The sequence below is a fragment of the Rattus norvegicus genome, chromosome 12 (assembly GCF_036323735.1).
Source record: "Rattus norvegicus strain BN/NHsdMcwi chromosome 12, GRCr8, whole genome shotgun sequence".
Classification (NCBI taxonomy): Eukaryota; Metazoa; Chordata; class Mammalia; order Rodentia; family Muridae; genus Rattus; species Rattus norvegicus.
In genome coordinates, this window is record NC_086030.1 from 6,268,472 (window position 1) to 6,295,569 (window position 27,098).

The 27,098-nt window shown below is 50.0% G+C and overlaps 1 protein-coding gene and 1 long non-coding RNA gene across 9 annotated transcripts in view; one reads left to right on the top strand and one right to left on the bottom strand.

Moving 5' to 3' along the window:
- Nucleotides 1–27,098, top strand: part of Arhgef18 (Rho/Rac guanine nucleotide exchange factor 18) — a 108,040-nt gene that overhangs the window by 75,514 nt on the left and 5,428 nt on the right. For 4 of the 5 annotated variants that reach the window (XM_063271243.1, XM_063271244.1, NM_001395655.1 and 1 more), the window contains 12 exon segments: nucleotides 4,219–4,360; nucleotides 5,907–6,019; nucleotides 6,170–6,310; nucleotides 9,290–9,540; nucleotides 10,878–11,003; nucleotides 13,657–13,774; nucleotides 16,448–16,696; nucleotides 18,098–18,174; nucleotides 21,080–21,258; nucleotides 23,387–23,475; nucleotides 25,123–25,308; nucleotides 26,885–27,022. In XM_063271243.1, coding sequence (XP_063127313.1) covers nucleotides 4,219–4,360; nucleotides 5,907–6,019; nucleotides 6,170–6,310; nucleotides 9,290–9,540; nucleotides 10,878–11,003; nucleotides 13,657–13,774; nucleotides 16,448–16,696; nucleotides 18,098–18,174; nucleotides 21,080–21,258; nucleotides 23,387–23,475; nucleotides 25,123–25,308; nucleotides 26,885–27,022 — 1,809 coding nt within the window. 5 annotated transcript variants of the gene reach the window in all.
- On the bottom strand, nucleotides 2,471–3,875 carry LOC120095867 (uncharacterized). Of its 4 annotated transcripts, none has more exons than XR_010056438.1 (3): nucleotides 3,592–3,875; nucleotides 3,290–3,404; nucleotides 2,471–2,769 (listed from the first exon to the last, which is right to left on the bottom strand). It is a non-coding gene; the product is annotated as an uncharacterized LOC120095867 (long non-coding RNA). The 4 variants fall into 4 exon arrangements; XR_005491753.2 differs by having other exon boundaries at nucleotides 2,471–2,765; nucleotides 3,592–3,822; XR_010056439.1 differs by lacking the exon at nucleotides 3,592–3,875 and having other exon boundaries at nucleotides 3,290–3,446.

A 27,098-nucleotide genomic window follows, 5' to 3' on the forward strand; every position in this document is an offset into this window, starting at 1 on the left:
GTCAGTGCTCTTAAGCCCTGAGACATCTCTCCAGCCCGGATTGACCACTTTCTGTAGTATTAAATATTAATTAATAAATCCCGACATGGGGTGCCACCTCAGTAGTTCATGTTCTGGAAGGGAAGACACACACGCAGCCTTCATATTTTAATACGCCTTAAACAGCACGGCAGTGGGCCACTGCCTATCCTGCACTGCTGCTCGAACCTACCTCCCACTGATAGTGAGTTACTTCTGACTAATTCTGTGCTCCATCTTGGCTGCTCTAGACCCAGGTGGGCAGCCCTCTGGACTGGGCTCTCCCGGCTCCTTCACATGGCGGCCATGCCTCTCTGTCCTGCACTCTCCTCAGGCCTGGCGTCTTTTCCAAACTCTCCCAGCATGGCTAATCTCCTCCCATCCCATCCCATCCCAACCTCGGGAATCCTGAAAGCCCGCCTCTGCCTGTCTCCCCAGCTATTGGCTGTTGGCATCTTTATTTACCAGTCAGAGCCGACTGGGGACAGGTGCCCAGAAGCTGCACACAGACCCTCTTCTGGAAGCAGTTTGGGGTTGAGTTTACATTTAGCGGCTGATTTATTTGTGAGTACACGTGCAGTGCAATGGCAAGCCTGTAGAAGGCAGTAAACGGTTTCCATAGTCGGTTCTCTTTCTACCCTCTGGGTCTCAGGGATCACACTGGGGCCACCCTGCTCTGCAGCAGTGCCTTTGCCCAGCGAGCCATGTCATGCCTGAGTTCTGTTCCTAGCACACAACAGGGCAGCTCTCAGTGTCCTAACCCCAGCTCCAGCATGGCCAATGCTCTCCTCTGGCCTCCTTAGGAACCCACATACATACTCACATACATGCTGTACATAAACAGAAAATAATCATCAGTCGCCCCGAGGAAGAGAGAATGCACTGTGCCTTTTGCAGTGGAGGTCAGCAAGCCACTGCATGGTGGAGGGACATGGAGGGCCTCAGAGAAAAACCGAAAAGTCCCAGGGCAACAGGGAACAAAAGAAAGACTGGTTAACTTTTCTGAGGACTCAAAGCTCCACCCGGGCTGCACTGAGGGAGGGGCTCCTTGAAGGGACAAGCACATTATGTCATTAAGGGGACAATTAGCCTTGCCCTCCCTGTAGCATGAGCCCTACCTAGGTGAGTGGCAAACCAAGCTGGCAGAGAAGATAATCAGTCCATGATGTTTTGGGTGGCTCATATTGCCAGGTCTCCTCCCAGGGACGGAGGAATACCTTGGACTCTATCCTAGCTTGACCAGGAGGAAGTAGCTTTATGTTCGTGGGGCTTCAATTTAAAAACTAAGAAGTGACCCCCATTTCTGGTATTGGGAGGTGAGGAACAACAGGACATGACACAACACAGGAACAGATGGACAGGAGGTAGGTTCATCCTCGATGACCTCCAAGGTAGCTGTTAATCCCTATAACAGGTAGGGATCAAACCCTGGGCCTCGGACATGCCAGGCAAACACGCTACCATCACGTTATGTCTCTAACCTTTGGTTTAGGTCTTGTTGTTAACTGGCAGAGGGAAAGCTTGTTTGCACAGGCACACGTGTGTAGGTCAGAGGACAACTTGCAGGAGTCAGCTGTCTCCTTCCACTGTGTGGGTCCAGGGGGTTGAGGGAATCAAATCCAGGTCATCAGGATTAGTACCAAAGGGACTTTATCCACTGAGTTATCTCACTAGCTCTTTTTGTATACTTTAGGCATATGCATTCCTGTATAGGTTTATAGTGGTAATGTATATGTATGTATGCATGTGTGTACAAGCATATGGTGGCGTGTTTAATGTGTATGTGTGCATGCCTGTGTGTATAGCTATGTGGTGGTATACTGTTTGTGTGTGTGTGTGTGTGTGTGTGTGCGCGCGCGCGCGTATAGGTACATGGTGGTGTTTACGGAAGCCAGATGAGTGTCAAAGATCTCTTGAAACTGCAGTTGTTACAGATTGTTGCCCGCTGCCCTACGGGTGCTGGGAACTGGACCTGCATCCCCTGCAAGAACAAGTAGTCTTAGCCACCGAGCCATCTTTCCAAGTCCTTTGCTGTTTTGTTTTTGAGACAGGCTGGCCTTAAACTCATGATCCTCCTGCCTCATCGTCCCAGCGTTTGGATTACAGGTGTATGTCCCCAAGGCCCACCATTAGCAATATTTATTAACATTCTTTGGAGCTGACCTTTCCCTTCTCTGAACAGTGTGAAAGCACAGTCTGTCCCCTTTGGGCCAGACCTTAGCTCACAGACCGTGGCTCACAGACTAGCTAGCCATGCTGAGAAGCCCGGCAGAGGCCGCCATTCAGGTTTGTCCCATATTTGTGTGTTTAAATCATCGTGGCCTGGGTGCGGTTTGGTATGGTGTACGAATAGCAGGAAATTCCTGCCCTGACCTGAGCTATTTCCATTTATGATGGGTTTTTTTGTTTGTAAATGGGTGTGTGTACATTGGTGACATCTACGTGGCCAACCTTAATAATAACAATTGTCAGACATTTATTAACTTGACATCAGAACATTTGAGGCAGGGGTCAGTGACATCCCCACCATGCTGGGCTGATAAAAATCTTGACTGTTATGACGGCTGGGGATGTGGCTCAGCTGTAGATTGGTTAGTATTTATGCAGTCCTGGGTTCCATGTCCAGCAGCCAATACGGTGGCATACAGCTGTGATCTGGTGCTTGGGAGACCGAGGCAGGGCTTGCAGAAGTATGAAAAGTTTTCAGCTGCCGAGTTCCAGGCCTACCAGGGCTACACAGAGAGACCCTGTCTCAAAGGGGAAAACGGGAGTATTTTATTTAATAAATGATAAATAATATTATCTGAGTATTAAATAAAAATTAAAGAATTAATTTTAATTGGAAATATTTTCAGCAGGTAGTAATTCATATCTTAAGCTTCCCTCATGACCTCCCTGTCAGAAAATTTCCAATGTAGCCTTAGTCTTTTCTAGTTCTGTTTTCGAGACAGGGTTTCTCTATATAGCCCTGGCTGTCCTGGAGCAGACAAAGGCAGAGGGAGATTTGTCTGGCCGGCAGTTTGGAGTCCAGAGACTGTAGCAACAGCACCCAGCAAGGGTCACCCACCAAGGGTCACCCAGCAAGGGTCTTCCTGCTATTCCAGCACCTGGAGAGAAGGGCAGGCAAGGGAGCTAAAAAGGATGCACTTTTTCTTAACCAAATAAATCCTGAGAGAGCTGGGGCCAGGCTCAGGGGTAAAACCCCTTCCCGGAATTCTCCAGTGAGGGGTTGGGGTGGGGATGCTCTGAGAGAGAGGTGTAGAACACTTACCTAGAATCTCTTAGTGAGGAATTAGGGTGTGATTCAGTCATACAGACGTTAAAGCTGTCTTCAGTCAGTGGGAGACACTTCCATTAGTGGGAGCATGGATCCCCCTGTCCAGACCCTGAAAGGCAGCAGTTGGAATAAATAACCGTTTGGAACTCTGATATGTGTCGGGTGTGTCCATAGAACAGAATAATGAGCCTTGCTCGGGTGTACCCTGAGGTCAGAATCCTATCCTACACCAGGACTGACGGGCACAGCCAGCTAAGTCCGCATCCTGCCCCCAGGTCTGTGGGTCTCCGAGTTACCTGACATCTGACCGACCGATCACAGATCAATTAGCATCCTGAGTGTAGTGTCTGTGCCAAACACGCCGCGTGCACAGCTCCCAATCGTAGATCATTTGCCGTGAACATGCGCTGTCCTCTGCTGTTGTCCCCTGCAAAGAGCAAGCACGGTGTGGGAGAGCCGTTCCTTTTTTTTTTTTTTTTTTTTTTTTTTTAAATTGTTTTACCCAAAGAGAAAATTCAGTGCCATTTGTACACCACACAGTCACAGTAGGGACCAGTTTCCAGCACACCAGCCCCACTGCTCCAGCCAATACAGTCGGGGGGAGGCACAGCTCCGTTTTCTAGAAGGATCCCACCCGAGGCATCAAAACCAGCGCAGCCTGGGTACAGTGCCAAGCACCAGCATGGGGACCACACACTCTAAAGGTGGCAACAGGCAGGGGTCACCCCCTGGCCACCCTGAGCTGCCCTTCTACGGCTCTCTCCCCAGGAAATGGAACGAGAATGTCTTCTTGGATAATGAGCTATTGACCTCCAAGATTCTGTCAGTGCTGAGGCCCCAGACGGAGCGAGGCTTCAGGGCCGGTGACCTCCGCTACCCTGCCCACTTTCTCAGCTCCGGTTCTGTGTTTGCCTCTGTTGCAGCCTCCCTGAAGGAGCACCCCCGGACCGCACTTCTGTCTGATGGCAGCAGCCCGGCTCCCTCCCGGAATGTCGGCATGACCGTCTCTCAGAAAGGGGGTCTCCAGCCAACACCGAGCCCAGCTGGATCTGGGGTGCGACTTGGGTAAGCTTGCGGTGGCGTGGGGTACTTTTCAGCTGGCAGGTGCACTCCCGGGGAGGAGAGAAAAACTCATTTATGCCCCATGGTAATTATCCATTAACAGATGCTTTCTGAATCCTAGTGTTGTTTAAAATGTATCATGATCACCATGAGAGCAGTCTTCTTATTTATTTGTGTGTATGTATTGGGGCATTTGTGCCACAGCAGACACAGAGGTCAGAGGACAGCTCTGAGGAGTTGGTTCTTTCCTTCTACCTGTCTGGGACCCAGGGATTGAACTTATAAAGTCATCAGTCCTGAAGGAAAGCCTCTTTAACTGGCTGGGCTGCCTCACTGGCCCAGCCCATGAACGTTCTTTTTGGTTTTGGTATTTTGTTTTGTTTTCATTTTTTGAGATAAGGTTTCTCTGTTATAGCCCTGGATGTCCTGGAACTCGCTCAGGCTGGTCTCAAATTCATAAAGCTCCACCTGCCTCTGCCTCCCAAGTGCCGGGATTAACAGTGCGAGTCACCAATCCCCTGGCTCCACTTTCTTTTTGTAAAACCAATGTGTACCTGATTATGTCAACCACAGATAGAGGCAGTTTGTGCAGCATTCTGGTTGGGCATCCCTGGGCAGCGCTTCCTCCTATCCCCAAGACATAGTCATTGTCTATGCCGCTCACTGCTACACAGTACCTCAAGATGGTCCTAGCAGTACAGGACCAGTTATGGTCCCTGATGAGTAGCCAGGGAAAGGAGCTGATCTTCTTTTCCCCTTGTGAAAAGCCTCCATTGCTGTGAGGCTGTGTATCCTGCAAGTGGTCACCGGCAAAGGCACACAGACTTACTGAGTCATCTTCCTACGTCATCAGTAGCTGAGCATGCGCTGTGCCACACCCCCAGCTGCTAAAATATTTTTAAATTTCCAGAAAATGTGAGCAAGTGGCGGAGTCTCCAGACTCCTTCCCTAGCCTGCCCCTGGGTACACAGACGCATTGGCCTCTGTTGTGCCTGTACAGCACTTGGTTACAGTCGCACCACCTGCTGCTACAGGGAAGTGACCTAAACTAAGTCAACCTTCAGTGAGCAGTTCTCTGAGGACTCACCTAGACCTCCAAATTATGTTTCTCAACTTCTTTCCCTTCCTCCCTCCTCCCTGCTCCTTCCCCTCTTCCTCTCACTGCCGGGTGGGATCCAGGGCCTTGAGCGGTCTAACATTGTTACATTGTAACAATGCGTATAATTCTAACATTGCGCTGTATCCCTAGCCCAAAGGTTTTCTAAGATGACCTGTGACAAGTTAAAGAGTTCTACTGGAATCCAGAAAGTTCTCCAAACATCTAATTAGAAGGAGTAACAATCCCACGTGCCTTACATATCCCAAGTATGAATACATGCCTCTTTAAGCTACTTTTGTGGTTTCTGGAGTGGGTTCTCTCCTTCCACTCCGTGTGGGACCCAGGGGTTGAACTCAGGTCACCAGGCTTAGAAGCATCTTCACCCACAGAGCCGTCTCACTGGCCCTGATTTCTTTTTGTGAGACAAACATTTGAATCATTTCCACTCAGACCGATCGCTGGAGACATGGATGAAGCTGACTCCGTGTTTTTAAAGCTGAAACAGACGGCTGATGACTCTCTGTCACTCACATCCTCGAATGCTGAGTCTGTTTTCATAGAAGGTACGCTCAGTCCTCTCTGCTCTCCCAGGGATGCCTCATGGTTCCCGGCTCTACCGGGAGAGGCCAGAGGCTCCAGCTTGAACATAAACAGGACAGGAAGATGTGGCAAGCATTGGGCATCTTCCCAACAACCTTCTGTCCTTCCCTCAGATCCTTACACTGCCTCGCTGAGGTGTGAGATCGAATCAGATGCCCATGAGTTTGAGGCCGAGTCCTGGAGCCTCTCGGTGGATGTAGCATATGCCAAGAAACAAAAGAAGGAGGTGGTCAAGAGACAGGACGTCCTGTATGGTAAGGTGTCTAAGGCCTGCGCCACCATGCCGGCACTCTCTTTAATTCTTCTTTCTTCGCATTCTTTCGTAAAAATAGTTTTGCGTATGGTGCCCAGCCCTGTCAGGAAACACCTTTGTCCACTGAGCCATCTTACCAGCCCTGTTTTGGTTTTGGTTTTGGTTTTTGAGATAGACAGTCATTACCTTAAACTCACCGTGTAACCTGAAATAACCTTAAACTTCCTCCACCTCCCAAGTACTTGGAATTACAGGCATGCACTGCCCAACCTGATTATGCACTGCTAGAAACTGCCGGAGTTTTGTGCGTGCTAAGCAAGTTCTACCAACTGTGCTAAATCCCAGCACCTTCTTTTTTACTTATTTATTTTTTCTTTCTCTAATTCCACCTAAGAGTCTGAGGTATGCAGAATTGGGAGATCTGGTCGTTCGCCTCACCTCCTGCTTCCCTGGGACAGCCCTACCTGTTGTACCAGGGAGGGTTTTGTTAGCACAGGTCCCTTGCAAACCAGCCTGACATGCCCAGACTGATTCATTCTTGCCTTGTTAGTGACAATCTCCATCGCTTTGGTCAGCTAGAACAGAATGTCATCAGCAGGGTGGCGTTTAGAGACTCGGTGAAACCAACCAACTTCCTAGTCTTAGGCAGCCTCCCTGCTGTGTCTTCAGAATGATTGAGAGGCCAGAGACTCTGTTGTTTGTATGTCTGTTAGACCAGATCCAAGCACCTGGTAGCCACTGGTTTCATCTCCAACCTTCTCAGATTTTGTTGTTGCTGCTGTTTTGTTTCGTTGTTTTGGTTTTTAGTTTGAGGACAGTGTGTTTGTACCCTTTTCATTCCTCCCCAGCTCCTCCTGTGCACCAACCACCTGCTCTCAAATTCAAGACCTTCTCATACACGCTCGTGTGTGTGTGTGTGTGTGTGTGTGTGTGTGTGTGTGACACAGATACAGGTCCGAGGACACTTGCAGACCTTTATCCTCCTACCCCACTGCTGGAGCTCTGGGGTGACAAGCCCTGCCTACCATACCTGGGTCATGGGATGCTCAGGTAGAACCTGGGTCTTTGCTCATGATGGGCAAGCATTTCTCCAGCTGTGCCTGTTAACAGCATGGAGGTTACGTTTCAGCACATGAGTGGACCGCAGACAATGAGCTCAGGGTCTGTTGAAGTCTGTGATCACATATATTCAGAGTCGTGCAGGCATCACCCCCACCAAGGCTGGAAGTTCCTCAGCATGGCCTTCTTGACATTGAGGTTGCACAGCACATTCCTAAACACTTTTTTTCCCCCACAGTTGCTTTGGCTTCACATAGCACTGTGGGGAGGGGAGGCTTCTAATTAAGGAAGGCTAAAGGCCAAGTGTGAGGGGAGACACCTGCTGTTCCTGCAGGAAAGACGTTTGAGCCAGTCAGCCAGCCCAGGCCTCTGCTCCCTAGCCTTTCTGAAAGGGAGCATCACAGGAACTCCCCACCTTCCAGCCTCTGCCTCCCAAGTACTCGGACTTCAATAACGCCGTGCGACACCCAGTTTGTTAAGGCGTTGAGGATAGGCCGTGGCACATCCCTCCCTACTATGTCAAGAGTATTCCTTCTTTTCTGTCGTTCATTTTGCTGGGTGAAGTAACTGAGCTAGAGCCTAGGCCCCATGTGCATGAGGCTAGTGCTGCTTAGCTGTGGCTCCAATCCCAAGACTCTGTGTCCAAAAGAAAGGGGGCAGGTGGGGGAGACAAAGGCTGGAGGTGCAGCGTAGTTGGTAAAAATGCCCGCCACGCAAGCAGGAGCTCAGATCCCTGCACCCATGTGAAACACTGGGCATAGCAACACAGGCGCGCACATGGTGCTGTGTGCAGGAGTGAAGCCTGCGGGAGGGGACTGCAGGTTCGAGGACCAGCAAGCTGAACTGGGGAAGTGGTTTGAAGGGATGGAAACCTGAGTTGGATCCCAGCTGCCCTGTGAGAAGCTGGGCATGGCCATGCATTCCTCCTGGACCCTAGCATCAGGCGCGTGGCACACAACACACACACACACACACACACACACACACACACACACACACACAACTATCAGCATTGCATGAACCAGCCTAGCCAGAGCATAACTTGATTCGGGGAGGGCTTTGCATATGTGGATACACAGAAGGAGAGGTGCTAAACTGCATACATTAGTGTACTACCATGGTGCGGGTATGGAGGCCAGAGGACAACTTGTTTGGGGGTGAATCTCTCCTATTACATGGATCTTAGGGACTGAACTCAAATTGTCAGGTGGGGAATAAGCGCTTTTACCAACATAGGTTTGAAACTTTTCTTTTAATGTGTGTGCGTGTTTTTCCCGCATGTGTGCCTGGGCACCACTCATGTGCCTGGTGCCCCAGGAATGCCTGCTGAGCATGTCAGATGCCCTAGAGCTGGGGTTACAGGTGGCTGTGAGCCTCCATGTGGGCACTGGAATCAAACCGGGGGCCTCTGCAAGAGCAGCAGCAAATGCTCTTTTTTTTTTTTTTTGTTTTTTAAGATTTATTTTATTTATTGAGTACCATCAGCAAATGCTCTTAACCACGGAGCCAGCTCTCCAGTTACCACTGAGAGAAAGATTCATTGTGTAACCCTGGAATTGCTTGGAATTCACTGTGTAGACCAGGCTGCCCTTGCGTTCAGAGACCTATCGACACCTCCCGCATGCTGGGGTTAAACATGCTTCACCAGGCGCAGCCTAAGGGAGAATAATCAGGGAAGACGCCAAACATTGACCTTTAGCCCCCAGCATCTACATGCGCTCATATATATAAATGTATGTACACACATGTACCACACAGAAAAGGATGGAGAGGAGAGAGAGTGTTGGCATGTATATGGGCCAGCCACAGGGGCAGGGACTTGGGTGGAGAGCCAGCAGGGTCAGTCCGCCTGCCGCAGGCCTACAGAGGCTGTGAGTACCGTGGGAGTAAGGCGCGTCTTCCCACGCCTGTGTCCCGGCAGAGCTGATGCAGACAGAGGCGCATCACGTGCGCACGCTGAAGATCATGCTGAAAGTATACTCCAGAGCCCTGCAGGAGGAGCTGCAGTTCAGCGTCCAGGCAGTCAGCCGCCTGTTCCCATGCGCCGACGACTTACTGGACATGCACAGCCACTTCCTCGCCCGCCTTAAGGAGCGCCGGCAGGAGTTCCTAGAGGAGGACAGTGATCGGAATTATGTCATCCAGAAGATCGGAGATGTCCTGGTCCAGCAGGTAGGTGCTGTGACCAGGATGGGCCACGCCCTGTCTTCCTTCTCTCTGATAAGATGATGGCTCTGGTATATTACATGCCCAGCCTCCCAGAAAGCACACAGTGAGTGCCAGCTCCTGTCCACATTGCTCAGATCTTCAGAACCCCCAAGCCCGGAAGGGTAGTCAATCAAGCATGTCTAAACACTGTCCAGAGTCGCATCCTCAGCTAGCCATCTGCCTCAGTTGGTAGAGCTCTTGCCTGGCGTGCAGAAAGCCTTGAGTGCCGTCCCTAGCACAGTGCACCAGGCCCTAGCACAGTGCACCAGGCCCTAGCACAGTGCACCAGGCCCTAGCACAGTGCACCAGGCCCTAGCACAGTGCACCAGGCCCTAGCACAGTGCACCAGGCCCTAGCACAGTGCACCAGGCAGTGGTGGCACACACCTTTAATCCCATTCCTCGGGGCAGGTGGATCTTGAGTTCAAGGCCAGCCTGGTCTACAGCCAGGGATACACAGAGAAAGCCTGCCTTGAAAAACCAAAACAGAAGAGAGAAAAAGATAGTCATTTATCATATGTGTGACCATGTATGTGCCATGGTATACCTGAGGAAGTCAGAGGACAATTTCCAGGAATCAGTCCTCTCCTTCTGCCATGTCGACTCAGGGATCAAACTCAGGTCATCGGGTTTAAGAGCAAGTGTCTTTACTACTGAGCCTTCTTGGCAGCCCCATTCCTTTCTTTGTTTATTTCTTTCTTTTCTACTTTTTGTTTGTCTTGTTTTTATTTGTTTACCTTTCTATGTAGCCCTGGTGTCCTGGAACTTGCTGCGTCCTCCAGGGTGACCTAGCAGTCACAGAGACCCACCCCCTCTGCTTTTAAGTGCTGGGATTAAAGGTGTGTCACACCATGCCAGACTGGGTCAGGGTCTTTGAATGAACCTAGGGCTGACTCTTTTGGCTGTTTAGCTGCCAAGGGAGCCCTACAACCCTCCCGCCTCAGCCTCCCAACACTGCAAGTACAGGTTCATGCTGCCTTACTTAGTTCTTCGAGCTGTGCTGAAGACCTAACAAGCCCAGGCCTTTATGGATTTTTGCTTGTAGGACTCAGTGTGTGGCAGTAGACTGGGCCACCTGACAGTGTGGACCAGAAGCACCTGGAGAATAGGGACAGGCAGAGCTCAACACAGTTCTCTCACCCCCTCATACCTTGCACCAAGGCACCTAGTAAGCTCCAGGCCAAGGAGGTGCTGGGAGAGAGGGGTCAGGGAAAATACAGGTGGTCGGCATGAGCAGATCAGCCAGCCGGAAGCAGTCACAGTTCGTTTTCTGCTAACTTTCCCACCTCCTCTCCACGTCAGTTCTCAGGAGAAACCGGGGAGAGAATGAAGGAGAAATACGGTGTGTTCTGTAGCGGCCACAAGGATGCGGTCGGGCACTACAAGTTACTGCTGCAGCAGAGCAAGAAGTTTCAAAACTTAATCAAGGTAAAAACAAGACAGAAAGCATGCACACAAACAAAACTGCTGTGGGCACGAGGGGATGTGTGGGCGTTTGCATGGACACACACATGTGCCATGCTATAGCATCCCTGTGACCCTCTGGCTGGCCCCTGTGACCCTCAGGGCTTGCCTATGGCATGATCCTGGGATGCTGACATGACTGATGGTAAAGAGGCTTGGCTGTTACCAAGCCTGACAACCTAAGTTTGGTCCTGTGATGGAAGGAGAGAACTAATTCTGAAAGTTGTTCTCTAACCTCCACATGGGGGCACACACACAAGACTTAAGTGAATATGTGTTTTAAAAAAAGAAAGGAATAAAGAAGGAACAAAATACTAAAACCATACAAACAGACCCAAGTCACCTCATCGCTAAGAAGGTAAAAGCAGGAGGATTAGAAGTTCAAGATCATCGTAAACCACATGAGAGTGCAGCCTGGGCTATATATATGACCCGGGACTTCAAAGGGCGTTAGGGGGAGCCGGGCAGTGGTGGCACAGGCCTTTTATCCCTGCACTCAAGAGACAGAGGCAGGAGGATCTCTGAATTTGAGGCCAGCCTGGTCTACAAAGTGAGTGACAGCCAGGAACACAAAGAAACCCTGTCTCAAAAAAAGAATAAGGCAGCTGCGTCACCTTTGCTGACACATTCCCGTCTCTCGTGAGAGCAGTGGAAACAGCCCCCTGGAATGTCCAGCATGCTAGGCAGAGTACAAGTTGCTGCTCTGAGCCCCACCGCCACCCCCAGGAAACACGTTGAAGTGCCACTTTGGTTCTCAGTCAAAGTGAGTAAATCAGGAGTGACCAGAAAGACAGTCTGGTCCTAGAGGATTCTGGGAAACTAGCATCAGCCAGGATCAAGGATCGGGGTTTGTGTGTACACAAATGTGAATACACACCGGATACCCAATTTGTGTTCCTCAGAATTAGTCCATAACTGGTTCTGCCTTCTTTCCGTTAGCTTGTTTTCTTGTTCTTTTTTTGTTTGTTTTGAATCAGTTTGTAATGTAGCCTAGATTATCCTTGAGCTCACTACGTGGCCCAGAATGACTCTGACATCCTGCTGCCACCTCCCACGTGCAGAGATTACAGGAACGTAATTTCATACTCAACTTGCCTCTTTTTTTTTTTTTAACTTTTATATTTATGTGGATATATTTGCACCAGAAAGCCTCAGATCTCCTGGAACTGAGTTAAAGTGACTGTCAGAAAGGTTCTTGGCCTTTCTCAGAACAGTTTAGTTCTCTTAACCACTCAGTCATGTCTTGAGCCTTTTATCCTCTTATTTTGAGACAAAATCTTACCTGCATAGCCCAGACTGCTCTATAATTTTCTGTGTAGCACAGGGTAACCCAAAATTACTGATCCTCCTGCTCTGAGGTCCAGATGTTGGATTGCACACTGCAGTACCCTTAATATTTCTACTCTTATTTTTATTTGCTTTATAGCCCAGGCTAGCCTCAAACTCAGGAGCCTCCTGCCTTGGCCTAGCCAGTGTTAGAATTTTAGACAGGCCCCACCATACCTGGCTTAATTTCCTCTTTAACAATTTTACTGAGTACCTACACACCTGAGGCCCTTTTTGTATTTAGAAGGCAATCTCTATCTGGGGGCCATAGAAGAAAGAAAAGGGTCACAGCAAAGGTGAAAGGGCAGAAGCCCCTGGCCTGAAATGCTTTAACTGACTCAACAGACAGTCGAACAGTAGCCCAGGTCTGTAATCTCAGCTTCAGCTAATGCAGAAAAATCCCTCAAAATCTACACCGTATTTAAAAAAACACAAAAGGGGCTGGAGAGGTGACTTAGCAGGTCTAGTGCTGCTCAGCCGTCAGGTTGAAGTCTGTGTCCCAGAGCAAGCCTGCCCTCATCCCCCACCCCCGTAACCTCAGCTCTGCCCTGCGGTGGAGTTGGGGGACACAGGAGAACCACTGAGACTTTCTGGCATCTGGCTTGACGAACAAAACAAAACAAACAACAAATAGAAACTCCATGTTCAAGAGAGACTATCCCAAAAGGCATGGTGGTATAGGTGATATAGACAGACAGACAGACAGAAAGAGGAAGGGGAAGGGGAGGAAGGAAAGGAGGGAGGGAGGGAGGGAGGGAAAGAGAAAGAAAGAAAAGAAAAACTAAGTGAAGAGAGAGACAAAGAATACCTATCTCAACGCCCTCTCCCGGTCTGTGAGCACACACTCACAAAGACCCCCCCCCCCAGGAACATGTTAGCTGGCATAACAGTGCATGCCAATAGTCATCAAACTGTGTCTGTCTGTCCGTCTATCTGTCTGTCTTTAGATAAGCTTAGTAAGTATTTGTTCAGCATGCTTGGGGCTCTGGGTTCAAACACAAACACAAGGGATTGAGGATGAGGGAGGAAGCGGAGGGGAGGGGAGAAGAGGAGAGGAGAGGAGAGAAATTGGAGTGAGGGAAGACAGAAGGAGAGCCAGGCGTGGTAGAACATGCCTTTAATCACAGCTCAGGAGCCAGAGGCTGGCAAATCTCTGAGTTCCAGAACAGCCAGGGTCACATGGAGAACCCTGTCTCAAGAATACCAAAAAAAAAAAAGAAAAGAAAAGAAAGAAAAATTAAAGAAGAGGGAAGAAGAAATTAAAATGAGCTGTTCGTTTTCCCTTTCACAGAAAATTGGCAACTTTTCCATCGTGCGAAGGCTGGGAGTGCAGGAGTGTATCCTTCTGGTCACACAGCGTATAACCAAGTACCCGGTGCTAGTGGAACGCATCATCCAGAACACGGAAGGTGGGAACACCCTCTGCTATACCCCTGGGTCTGGGTGGATTGGTGCCTCAGCCCACCAACTCTGGAGTTTACCAATGGACTGGCCAAGTTACCTCTTGTAATCTCTATACCGGGCCTCAGCACTGGAAGAGGGGAGCTGGGGGAGCCTCTGCCCATAGCAAATGCTGGGCTGAGGCAGGTCCCAGGTCAGGATCTCTAAACTAGACATGAACTAGATGAAACCAAGGTGATTCCTGGGTTATTAAATGATTTCCAGGTCTGGAGATGGCCCAGCCATTAAGAGAACAGCTGTTCTTCCAGAGGACCCAACCCAGGCTTGAGTTCTACACTTGATCTTAGCCAAAAGGCCGAGAAGCGATGAGTTCTAGCATTCACATGGTGGCAACCATACATAACACCAGTTCCTGGGGAATCTGATGCTCTTGATATGTATGGTGCACAGACATACATGCAGACAAAATACCGATAAATGTAAAATAAAATTGTAAAAATTTAAATCTAAACGTTAAAATAAAAGTAACGAAGGAAGGAAGGGAGAGAGAGAGAAGGAAAGAAAGGAAGAAAGAAAGAAAGAAAGAAAGAAAAGAAAGAAAGAAAAAGACAAGACAAGACAAGAAAAAAGAAAGACAGGAAAAGAAGAAAGTCTTACGGTGTTAAATGGCCAGGACAAGATCTGAGCTGGCTGCGGTGGCACAGATGTTCTCCTAGCACTCAGGGGCCTAATGTATGGCATTAATAAATGTCAACTTAGCTCAGGTAGGATTTGGGAACTGACAATAGACCAATGTAACCTACCACCAAAGTACAACTTAATGAGCCAATGACTTTCTTGAGGGTACTTAAGAGTATGGATATGTTGGGGTTGGGGATTTAGCTCAGTGGTAGAGCACTTGCCTAGCAAGCGCAAGGCCCTGGGTTCAGTCCCCAGCTCCGGGAAAAAAAAAAAAGAAGAGTATGGATATGTAATTATTTATAGGAGAAGGGGTGACTCAAAAGCTCACCAAAATCTACCCCAGACTGGGTTAGGACTCAAGAAAGCTAGATAACTGGAATTCTCTGCAGAATTTTCAGACAGCCAAACACATTGTAGAGTCTCCTCTCCTTGGCAATCCTTATTGCTTACATAATCTTAGAGAGACCAACTATATGACCATGACGAGTTTCAGGGAATTTCCTGAGACTTGTGAGTTGTTGACTTTCTGAGTTTTAACAGCTTCCCTCCAGGATAGAATGTTTCAGTTCAGAGGAAATTGCTACAACACATAGGCAGGAAGATCCACATGTGCTACACCAGCCTGGGCTACATTATGAGATCCTGATTCAAAACTCAAACAGAAGAAAGAAAGGATGACATGCTGATAGCCACAGAGAACACAGTAAAAAGGTCAGAAAGCATTCCAGGTACTCTTGGTGGCCCAGTGTGGTGACCACCCCTTTCCATATTTCTGGTAGGTTTGGCCAGTATCAGCTCAAGACACCCTAGGACCAAGTTCCCCGCACAAGGAGATTTATTCCCCAGAGGAACAAAGGGCAGGGATAAGAGACAGAGACAGGAGCATAGAGCACAAGGGAGAAGGGGACGAGAACCAGGAAAAGGGGGAAAGGATATTTTTCCTGGAGGGACAAAGGACTTCTTGTGAATAGAGAAGAAACAGATGTGGTCCACAGGCAAATGGAAGTCTATGAAGATAAAGGGGGAAGCCATGTATTCAGATGAGGTGTTTAATTTTAATTGGACAGGTTAATTAGGGCAGCCACTGAGGAGTTTGCGATTGCTGAACTTCAGTACTTTGATAGCTGGACCTTGGTAGTCAGTGCCAGGGGGAGGAAGTGGCCAAATGCTTGCTTTAGGGATGTGATCTAATGGTTCTTAGCAAGCCAGAGGGGATGGGGGAGAGGGGAAGGCCTGCCAAAGCCACATTTGCCATGTTCCGGCTGGCTAGAGTCCCTTCACCTACTGTGTCCTTCAGGTGGGAGAGGCCTTCTCTTGGTTGATGCTGGAGGTGGAAGGAAACTTTTATGAAGACCTAAAGAACTTGAGGGAAATCTGTATACAATAACGGTAGGAGTGTGTGCGCTGGAAGTTTATGCCATTTGAACCACCACACCTTGACTTTTGCATTTGAGCAAAAGCTAAACTCGAAACCAAGCACCGTATAATCCTAACATTAAGAGGTGAAGGTAGGGGTTGGGGATTTAGCTCAGTGGTAGAGCGCTTGCCTAGGAAGCGCAAGGCCCTGGGTTCGGTCCCCAGCTCCGAAAAAAAGAACCAAAAAAAAAAAAAAAAAGAGGTGAAGGTAGGAAGATCTTCTGCAAGCTCGAGGGCAATCTGATCGACACTGAATTCTGGGCTAGCCAGGGCTACGGAACAAGACCTGTCTCGACAGAAGTAAAGGTCAGGAATAGTGGATCAAGCCTTTAGTCCTAGCACACAAGGCAGAGGCAGGGGGATCTCTGTGAGTTGCATAACAGCCAGGGCATGTGGAGAAACCCTATCTCAAAAAAACCCAAAAACTAGCTAAGTGTGGCATTGCGGGCTGTAATTTCTCTGAGCGGTGTCCCCAGGGATCACACCTCATAGATCCAGGTGCAGCACATCGACCTCTGTTGTCTGTTGTGCTTGTGAATCTGGGCACACAAAAACCCAGGACTGCCTCTGCTTGCGTGTAACAGCTGGCACTGAGGACTACAAGGACCTGAGCCAGGCCCTGAACCTCATCAAAGACATCATCTCACAAGTGGATGCCAAAGTCAGTGAGTGTGAGAAGGACCAGCGCCTCAAGGAGATCGTAGCCAAGATGGACTCGAAGTCATCCGGCAAACTCAAGAACGGGCGAACCTTCCGAAAGGAGGATATGCTGCAGCGCCAGCTCCACCTGGACAGCACCCTGTGCTGGAAGTCCACGTCGGGGCGCTTGAAAGGTAAGGTTCTGCCTCTGGCCACCTCTAGTGGGTTTCATATTGGATCCACACGACACTACCTTGGAGTTCTGGTTGCTGTGTTAGAGTGGTAGGCGCCATCTTAGAACGCTGGGCTCTACTTAGATCGTCACCAGGCGAAGAGATGGGAACACAACCAAACTTGCAACACTTGAAGGTTTTCAAGTCTGAGTGAGCCACCGGGCTGCGTCCAGAGAACTGGATACAGGAGTGTTTAATTTAGACAAGATCCCTGGTTTCTATCTCCAACACCACGTAAACCTGAGTATAGCGACAGTCAGCTCTAGGGAAGTAGAAACAAGAAGATCGGGAACTCAAGGCTGTCCTCAGCCACATAGCAAGTTTGAGGCCAGAGTAGGAGCCATGAAACTCCGTCTCAGAAAAGAAGAAAGGGGCTCCCTATAGCACTCGTGCGCAAAACTTACTGCAAGAGATGCTCACACCCTCATACGGGGACGGGAAGCCAAGCAGGCCTGGGATTCAGAGGGCCTCAGGCCAGCCCTGCCTGCATCTGTGTGGGCACGATATGGCCTGGGGCAGAAAGAGATGTCCATTTCAACAAAGAGAACGCAGGCCTGAGTTGACCCCCAGCCAGGCCTAATGGCACATGCCTGTAACCTTAGTGCTAGGGTAGGCTAGAGACAGGCAGCTTCCTGGAGCTAACTGGCCAGCCAGCCTAACCGAATGAGTGAGTTTCCGGTTCAGCAAGAGACCCTGTCTAAACACTGAGGTTGAGGGCTGACAAGACAGCTCACTCTCCACTGGTATTTGTTGGCAAGCCCAACAACCTGAGTTAGATGCCTGTGACCCACATGTGGTGGAAGCATCAAATTCATAATACAGAAAATAAATAAATTCAAAAAATAAGTGGTCAGGAAAGATACCCCATATCAACCCCTAGTGTGCACATGTGCGCGCATGCGTGTGCAAACACACACACACACACAGTTTATAAACACTGTAAATGCCATATACACAAAGTAGCAATGTAATAAATGAGGAACTAGAAAGATGGCAACATCTGCTGCTCTTGTAGAAAACTCTAAATCTGGTATCCAGAACCCACACTGGGCACCTTGCAACCTCCTATAGCCACTGAGAACACTTGCACCAAACCCCCGCACACACACACACACACACACACACACACACACACACACACACACACACACACACACGCTCGGCCTTGAGTTCTGAACAGTCTGAGCAGGAGCCACTGAAGGGGCCATCTGAGGAGAGCCTCTGGCATTCACTGACGCTGAATCTCCGGTAGAATTGGGACTTGTAGGAACAGGAAGCTGGAGCGTCATGGTGCTTGAGCTGCCCCGAGCCCCTCTGGACACGTGACCATTAAGATACTCCTTCCTGTGCTGGTCTCTGCAGATGTCCTCGCTGTCCTGTTGACCGATGTGCTTTTGCTGCTGCAAGAAAAGGATCAAAAATACGTCTTTGCTTCTGTGGTACGTGTCTAAAGTCTTCAAGGGTCCTGCTTGCTGGGACAATACGGTGGTGGCCCACTGAAGGGGGGTGTCCATGCCAAAACACGGAGAAGAAACACAGGTGGGAAAGTACACTAAGAGGCACCCTGTCTCATCAGGGTCCTTCCAAAAGGTTCCAGCCAGTCAGGAGCAGAACTTACAGAGAGTAAACCCCTGCCTCGCTCCCTGGTATGACACTGATTCTCACTGAAAGGTCTCAGGTGGGAGGACCTGAAGCAGGAGGGACACTAGGGTAAACTGTCATCGGGTAAGAAGTAATGCCGTAAGCCTGCAGACAGACATGGATGGCAGGATTGAGGACGCTCTAAACAAAGCTCAGGCCTCAAGAGGCAGAGTAGGGACCGTTCTTTATGGATGTGAGAGGACAGGGAGGGTTCACAGAAGCTGTCTGAGTTCTGGGTGGCAGACCAGAGGACAGAATTCCAGGGCAGGAATGTTCCGCTCGGAGGCTATGAGGAGAGAAAGCACCTCCAGTTGAGGTTGTGACCTTACTTGAGGAAGTGAGGATGGCGTGTCATCTAATTGAATGGCCGCTGGGGAGTCTACCGACTCTGAGACGGATGTCTGTCTCCTCCCGTGACAGCAGAAATGCCAGAATCTGCTCTGAGGATGGACATAGTGGGGCTGCAGGTGGGCGGGACTTGAGCAGCGTCTGGTCTGGAGTCAAACTCCCTTCCTGGAGTGCCCAAGGAGGCCCTTACAGATTCACAGAGGCATCCTCTATACCAGGAAGTGGGGAGGGGGTGGGGCTGGCCTGTAAACTCAGCCTCACCACTCTCCTATGGTCCTGCTGCCCAGTATCCTGGGTACTCAGACTCCAGGGTCTGGTGTGTAGATGTTGGACACACTGGTGAGGCAAACAGTGAAAGGCCTCTGCTTTGGAGGTCCTTAGAGAAGGGGAGAGGGTGTTGGGCAGGGGAGCTGAAGACCTAAACTGAGCCTGTGTGGCACACTGACGGGAACAAAGAGCAAAAGACACAAGTACCTAGAGGTTCCGTGTCGTCACAGGCAACTTCAGTCCCTGAGTAAGCCAGTGACCACGCCCTACTTGGATGGGTGTCAGAGAAAGGAGGGAGGCAGGTAAAGGGAGTGAGGAAAGGTTCACCAAAGGAAAGAGCTGGGCGTGGTGCCCCAACCCCTCCCAGGTTTTCGGCCCAGAGTGTTAGACCGGGATATAAAGAGGTGATATGTAAACAGAAGACAATCCCGCCCTCTACCCAAGCAGATCATCCTTCAATCAGGGCAAAGGATGACTGTCTCTGCAGGACTGGAGGTTGTGCCAAGACCGGGGACTTAGTGTTTTATAGGGCAGAAGAGGGATCCCTTGCAGTGGAAGATCCCATCTGCCGCTCTGTCCCCTGAGTGGTGAGCACTGCCAGGGTTGGTACGCTGATGTTAGAGCATTTCAGAACTCTCCCATCCCCTGTCACCCAATCCCACCTCTCCACAAACTGGGTCAGATTATGTCAGCACAAATGCCGTTTAGCCCAGCACACCTCTCAGCACCATAGTCTCTCAGAAAGCAGAGGTGTCCACCATGATAGCTGTGGGGCCCCCTCATACTGTCAGGAGACTTTGGGGCAGTAATAGGCTTGAACCAGTTGGGCCCTAAGCTTCCAGGAAACACGCAAACACCACCATCTTCCAAGACCCGCTTGTCTTCCTGCCTCCTTTTATGATCACCGATGGATCACTTTATGTCCCAGATACTGCGTCACAGATACCTAAGTCCCCAGAAGTGCAACCACAGACACCCAATGTTGATGCTCCAGGAGTTCTTTTTCAAAAAAGCACTCGTGAGCGGGCACACGTGCACGTGCAAACATGCACACACACACACACACACACACACACACACACACACATCATCATCATCATCATCATCATCATATCATATCATCATCATCATCGTCACCATCCAATCAGGGCATGATGGCACACGCTTGTCATCTCACAGTTTATGAATTCAGTCAGGGCCTTATATAGCCCAGGTTAGCTGAAACTGGCCCTGAACTTCTGAGCTTCCTACCTCCAAACCTCAAGTGTTGGGGTGCCAGGCCTGTGACCACATCTGCCCAACCTTACAGTCCTATAAGGATACTGATTATATTGGATTAGGCCACTGTATTGAAAGGTCCTGTCTCTATACACCGTCATGTTCTGAGGTGCTTTGGCTTAGGGCCTCAATGTATAATTATAAGAGTCTGGCAGCCAGGCAGTGGTGGCGCATGCCTTTAATCCCAGCACTCAGGAGGCCAAAGCAGGTGGAACTCTGAGTTTGAGGCCATCGTGGTCTACACAGTGAGTCCAGGACAGCCAGGGCTCTGTCACAAAAACAGAGGAAGAAAGGTGCCCTTTTCTGGGAGGGTGGTGCACAGCTGAAATCCCAACACTTGGGAAACTGAGGCAGGATCACTGTAAGTTTGAGGCCAGCAGGGTTTTTTAAAAACCATTAAAAAGAATACTAAGTTATCAAATGAAAAGTCTCTGGTTAGTAAACCATTTCTGCATTGTGCTGGCATGACAGTTCAGTGCTTGAAGACCAGAATTCACTCCCCAGAATCAATACAAAAAGTAGGGTGTGGCAGTGGTACACACTTGTAACCACGTGCCGGGAGGCAGATACCTGGGGCTCATCACCATCTTCCCAGCAACATTACCAAGCACACTTGTGACATTGTCTCTGAAACCAAAGTAGATGGCACCTGAGGAACAGCAGCCAAGATCACCCTCTGCCTTCCGTGCAAGTATGCATGCACACTGGGAGTCTGGGCGTGGCTCCAGTCCTCTACACCAGCCCTCTCTCCAGACTCAGGTCCAGTGTTGTTTGGACATACAACAGTTTCCACCACCTTCCTCCATGCAGGACTCAAAGCCACCCGTCATCTCTCTGCAAAAGCTCATTGTGAGAGAGGTAGCCAACGAGGAGAAGGCCATGTTTCTGATCAGCGCCTCCATGCAGGGACCAGAGATGTACGAGATCTACACCAGTTCCAAAGAGGACAGGAACATCTGGATGGCCCACATCCGACGGGCCGTGGAGAGGTGAGACAGCCCAGGGTCTCCAGGCTACTCACTTGTGACCTTGACCTCCCAGGCAGACCACTTGGTTCTTTGGGTGGCTGACTGGCTGGGTAGGTGGGTGGGTGGCTGGGTGGATGGATGGATGGATGGATGGACGGACGGACGGACGGGTGGAGGGGTGGATGGATGGATGGACGGGTGGGTGGGTGGATAGGTGGGTAGATGGATGGATGGATGGACAGACGGACGGGTGGGTGGATGGATGGATGGATGGATGGACAGACGGACGGGTGGGTGGGTGGATGGATGGGTGGGTGGGTGGGTGGATGGATGATGGATGGATGGGTGGATGGATGGATGGATAGGTGGGTGGATGGATGGATGGATGGGTGGGTGGGTGGATGAATGGATGGATGGATAGATAGGTGGATGGATGGATGGATGGATGGATGGATGGATGGATGGATGGATGGATGGATAGGTGGGTGGATGGATAGATGGATAGGTGGATGGATGGATGGATGGATGGATGGGTAGATGGGTGGGTGGATGGATGGATGGATGGATGGATGGATGGATGGATGGATGGATGGATAGGTGGATGGATAGATGGGTGGGTGGGTGGGTAGATGGATAGGTGGATGGATGGGTAGGTGGCTGATTTTGAGAAACAGTCTCATATAGACTTTGCCTTTGCTCCAGCTCACTCTGTAGCCATTGATGACCCCCATTCCTGCCTCTACCTCCCAGGTTCTGTGTGTATATAATACAGGCTGGCTTTGAATTCCCAGCACGCACAGTGCCCAGGAGGGAACCTAGGCTTCATGAGTGCTAAGTGAGCATCTACCAATCCTCATAAACGAACGGATGGTCTGCCTCTTCTCCTTTTGATAGCAGCAACCAGTCACCATGCCAGAACGGCCTGGATGATATCTCTGTACCCAGCGAATGAGGGGCCAGGCAGTTCTAACTTGGACCTTTATTGTGGGCCACTCAGATAAATGCCTTGAGGCACACAACTGCCTGTGATTCTAATTCAGGGGATCTAAAACCTTTTCCAGCACCCACAGGTACCTGCACACACATATAAATTAAATATAACAATGGTTTTTAAAGAATATAGAAGAAGCTGGGCTTCAACAAGAAGTTGAACATGGGGGTTGGGGATTTAGCTCAGTGGTAGAGCGCTTGCCAAAGACCCTGGGTTTGGTCCCCAGCTCCGAAAAAAAGAAGAAAAAGAATAAAAAAAAAAAAAAAGTTGAACATGCCTATACTCCTCATATGAGCAACCTGAGGCAGAAGGATCACAGTCGCCCCTTGAGAACTGTCGTGTGTTGTTGGTTGTCCTTGTCTCCCCTTCTCTTCCTCCAATTGAAGTCCCCTACAAAGTGCAGGACTAGGGCTGTGAGTCATTACTGATAGAGTGTTTACCCAGTGTGCACAGAGCCCTTGGTGCACCATATGAGCTCGGTTTGACGGTGCCTGTTATTCTAGCTCCTGCGAAGTAGAGGCAGGAGGGTCAGAAAAGAACACCAGCCTTGACCACAGTGGATTCAAGGCTCCCCTGGGGTGTTGCATGGTTGTCTTCAAAAAGCAAAGCAAAACAAACAAAAAAATGGGGCAGTGTTGACACACACCATTCTTTAATCCCCATACTCAGAGAGGTAGAGGCAGGTCAATTCTGAGTTGGAGGCTAGCCTAGTCTACAGGAGGAGTTCTAGGATAGCCAGGGCTACACAGAAACAAAAGAAAACAAACCAGCTGTACAGGGTGGGGATGTAGGTCAGAGGAGGAGCCCTTCTACAGCTAACACAGGCCTGCCTCAGTAATCTTTTCACAGTTACATTCCTTTATTGGGGAGGTAAGCTGTGGCATACACGTGGAGGTTAGAGGCCAAGTCGTAGAGGAAGAGTCAGTCATTCTCTTCTATCATGCAGATGCTGAGGCTAGAACTCAGGCACCAAGGCCAGAAGAGGATGTCGGATGTCCTCTGTCTTTGCCTAGACTGCTGAGACAGTCCTGTCTAGACCTAGGACTCCATTATCCCTCAAACCATCTCACAAGGGGGTCAGAAAGAGGATGCTCGCAACGCTGGTGCCAGGGCAGCCAACCCACGAGACACTGATGGTAGTGTCCCCTTTCCCTGCAGCTGTCCTGACGAGGAGGAGGGCATTTTCCTCGAGGCTGAGGAGAGAAGGATGGCTGAAGCCCGCACCATGAAACTCCGGGACTTTCAAGGTAAGAGGGGTCAGCACCTTGGCAAGTTCCTTTTGTAACCCATGGGTCCACATCAAGTTTCTGTCCCTTCACGAGGTTTTACGCATACACCATAAGGTTCACCCATTCTTAAGAGTTCAGTTCAGGGCCAGGAATGTGGCTCAGTAGTGGTTGACTAGCTTGCCCTGGCTTCCAACACTGGCACCACATAAGTAGGGATGTGTGTCGGGAGTTCAAGGGCATCTTCAGCTATGGGGTGAGCAAGGCTTGCCAGAGACCAAACAAACAAATAAGTAGCATAAAAATTAAACGGCACAATAAACAAGTAAATGGAGCTGGGCAGAGGTGGTACACGCCCTTACTCCCAGCACTTGGGAGGCAGAGCCCAGTAGATCTCTTTGAGTTCGAGACCAGCCTGGTCTACAGAGTGAGTTCCAGGATGGCCTGGGCTACACAGAAAAACTGTCTCGGGGGGGAAAAAATGGATATGAAGTATACGTATGTGGGCAGTGGACATACAACAAACATTCTTAACGACTGAGCCTTCTCACCAGCCCCAAGAGGCCAAGGCGGGAAGACTGGTGGGAATTCAAAGCCAGCCTGTATTATATAGCAATTACCAGGTAAACCAAGAATCTCCAGCCAGGCAGTATCTCAAAAACAAAAACTTAGTCAATACCACCTCTGTTTTCCAGGCAGATAGGACAGCTCAGCAAGTGAAGATAGCTTGCCCCCGAGCCTCACAGCCCATAGCATGGCTGTATTTGGGTGGCCAAGGCGTGGGGGAAGCTCCAGCCTGGGGAGGAATAAAATCCTAGCTCAACGAAACAAACAGGCTGGAGAGATGTACTTGCTGCAGAACCATGTAGGCCAGAGTTCAGACGCGACACCTACAGAAGAAGCCAGACGTCCTGTGCACATGCGTAGCGGCAGGTCTGAAACGTGTGGAGTCGAGGATTGCCAGGATCTGCTGGCTTACAGGACAGCTAAGAAAGCAAAAGCCCAGCTTTGAGGAGAGACCCTACCTCAGATGAATAGGCAGAGTGATAGAGAAGCACACCTGACATCTCTGTGGCCTTCAAGCTTGTGCACACCCAAAAGTATTCATGCACGCTCTTATACACAAATAAATAATATGGAAGGTTTTTGGGGTCTCTCAATGGAGTCCTGGCTGTATTTTGTAGACCAGAGATGCCTGTGCTCCCAAGTCCTGGGATTAAAAGCATGTGCCACCATGCCCAGTGAGTAAATGTTTAAAAAACAAACAGCAGGAGCAACACCAAACCTGACTGGCAAGGGGTCAGTGTGAAGACCCAGATTCAATCCCCTGGTCCCACAGAATGGAGGGCATTGACTCCTACAAGTTGTCCTTTGACCTCCATACATGTGCATGCCTACAGACATACATATACAAATAAATTTAGTAAATTGTTCTATTCCAGACTCCTGGCTGTACAGGCACTTACCCACCACTTTGGTGTTCACAAAAGTGGGGATAAGAGGAGCAGTCAAGAAGATAGGATCACACTGCAAAGCTAGTGGTGTTGGAGAGAGGCTAGGGAGTCGACCTTTGAAGGCACAGTCCAGCTGGGGGCCCCACCCTCACAGCCTGACTCCAAGGGCAGATCCCTAAGGCTGACTGACCGTCACCTCTGGGTTCTCCTACAGAGCGACTGAGCCTGAAAGACCAGCTGATCGCCCAGAGCCTTCTGGAGAAACAGCAGATCTACCTGGAGATGGCTCAGCTGAGCGGGCTGGATGAGTCGGCCCAGTGCCGAGGCCTCTTCCGAGGAGGAGGGGACCCCTCTGAGACCCTACGAGGGGAGCAGATTCTCAGATCAGCCATGAGTGAGAGTAAGTCAGCTACCCTGCTGAGTTATGTTATGGTACTCCAGGGTGGGCTGCCTGGGGACCAAAGCCAGGCCCAGCTCTGTTGCTTATCCAGGACCACTGTCATTGTGCTTTTTCTCATAATCCGGAGTGGAATCCAGCATGTGCTGTGGCTCCACAGCTAAGCTCTACCCAAATCCTTTAAGCACTTACGCTCCCTGGGAGACCTTGTATTCCGGGGCAGGGAGGTGAGGATGCTAGCCTCCACATCCCCCACGTACTCACAGCCTGCGTTCAGTCCTAGAGATCCACATGGTAGACTCACACACAATCATCAATCAGTCAATCAATAAGTAATGTAATCTAGATCTTTGTTAGTAAAACAAAGTTCCCTGATACAGGTATCCCTTCTTCTCCGGGATAGACCCCTGATAATATCCTCAGGAAAATACGTATGCTCTTTTGAGGGACTTTGGGAGTCTAGAATGCACCCTAACCTTGGGCCAGAATTACCTCTAGCTCTAGCAGACTTGCAGGCTTAGCAGCCATGGTGTAAACCATGGTGGACATCACCTGCTGTCCCCACACGGTTCTAGCCTGACCGTGCAGAGACACCTCTGGCAGCCTCAGAGCTAGACCTGGTGAGGAGAGCCTTTCCTACCACAGGAGCACCTGTCAGTTCCATTGCAGCCATGCAGTAGAGCAGGGTGGGCAGCCAGTGCTGAGACCACTCAACCCTTTGCCTGCACAGATTAGCAAAGACCCAATGGGTGTCTTGCTCTCTCCAGCAGCACCCACACCGCCTTCACCCATGTCTCCTGAGGCTGTTGTTCTTGGCCTCCAATAACACTGACAAATCTGGTACTTGGGCTGGGAATATTCTCCCTGCCTCTTCCCCTGGCTAGAGACTTTGAAATAGTAGCTGGCCGTTGAAGGGTATATAGAGCACTCTTACCCTCGGGGCAGCCCTCTTGTGTAGCTCTTCATTTAACATGTCTGTTACTAGACCTAGGTAAGGACTGGTACATCACATCCCTAGGCCCAGATAGGGAACTGATGACAGACCCAAGTAACAGTAACACCAGGCCAACTTGCTGAATCAGTAAGTTTGTTCGGGTCACTTACAGGAAGGAGTAGGGGTGAGGGGTTGCTTACAACTCAAAAGGCAGCTGCATCACTGAAAGCTACCCCAGCCTAAGCGATGACTAATGAAAGCTGGGACCCTGAAGCTCTCTTCAAGACTTGTAGGTGAAGTTGGCTGGACAGGTTAGAGAGTCTTAAGTTTCAGGGACTTCCTGAGATTTGTACATTGTTGACTTCCTGAGTCTTAACAAGCCTCCCTTCAGAATTTCCTGAATCTTAAGGAGCCTGCCTCTGAGATGAATTGTTTCAAACCCAATGGCTGCCTGATTCCCTTGGCCTCTCCCTTACATGCTGGGGATGATGGCTCAGGATGGGGCTCTGTTGTTAGAGTACTTGCCTAGCACTGGGTTCTATCTTCAGCACTGCCTAAGCCAAGGTAGTGGTGTGGACCCTTCATTCCAGCACTCAACATAACCCCATCACCTGCTGACTCGTGTCCCCCACTTCTCCCGCGCAGTTGAGGGCATCCAGAGCCTGATCTGCCGGCACGTGGGCAGCACCAGTAGCCAAGTGGAAGAGGGAGGTGTCTCTGCAGGCCTGCCTCGGAGGGCTGAGACCTTCGGGGGCTATGACAGCGTGGGCAGCCCCAACAAGGGTAAGCATGTCAGTCTCTTCTGAGGCTGTGCCTTGGGAAGCTTGTGAGTGGTGGATCCAGTACTTTATGCTGTAAT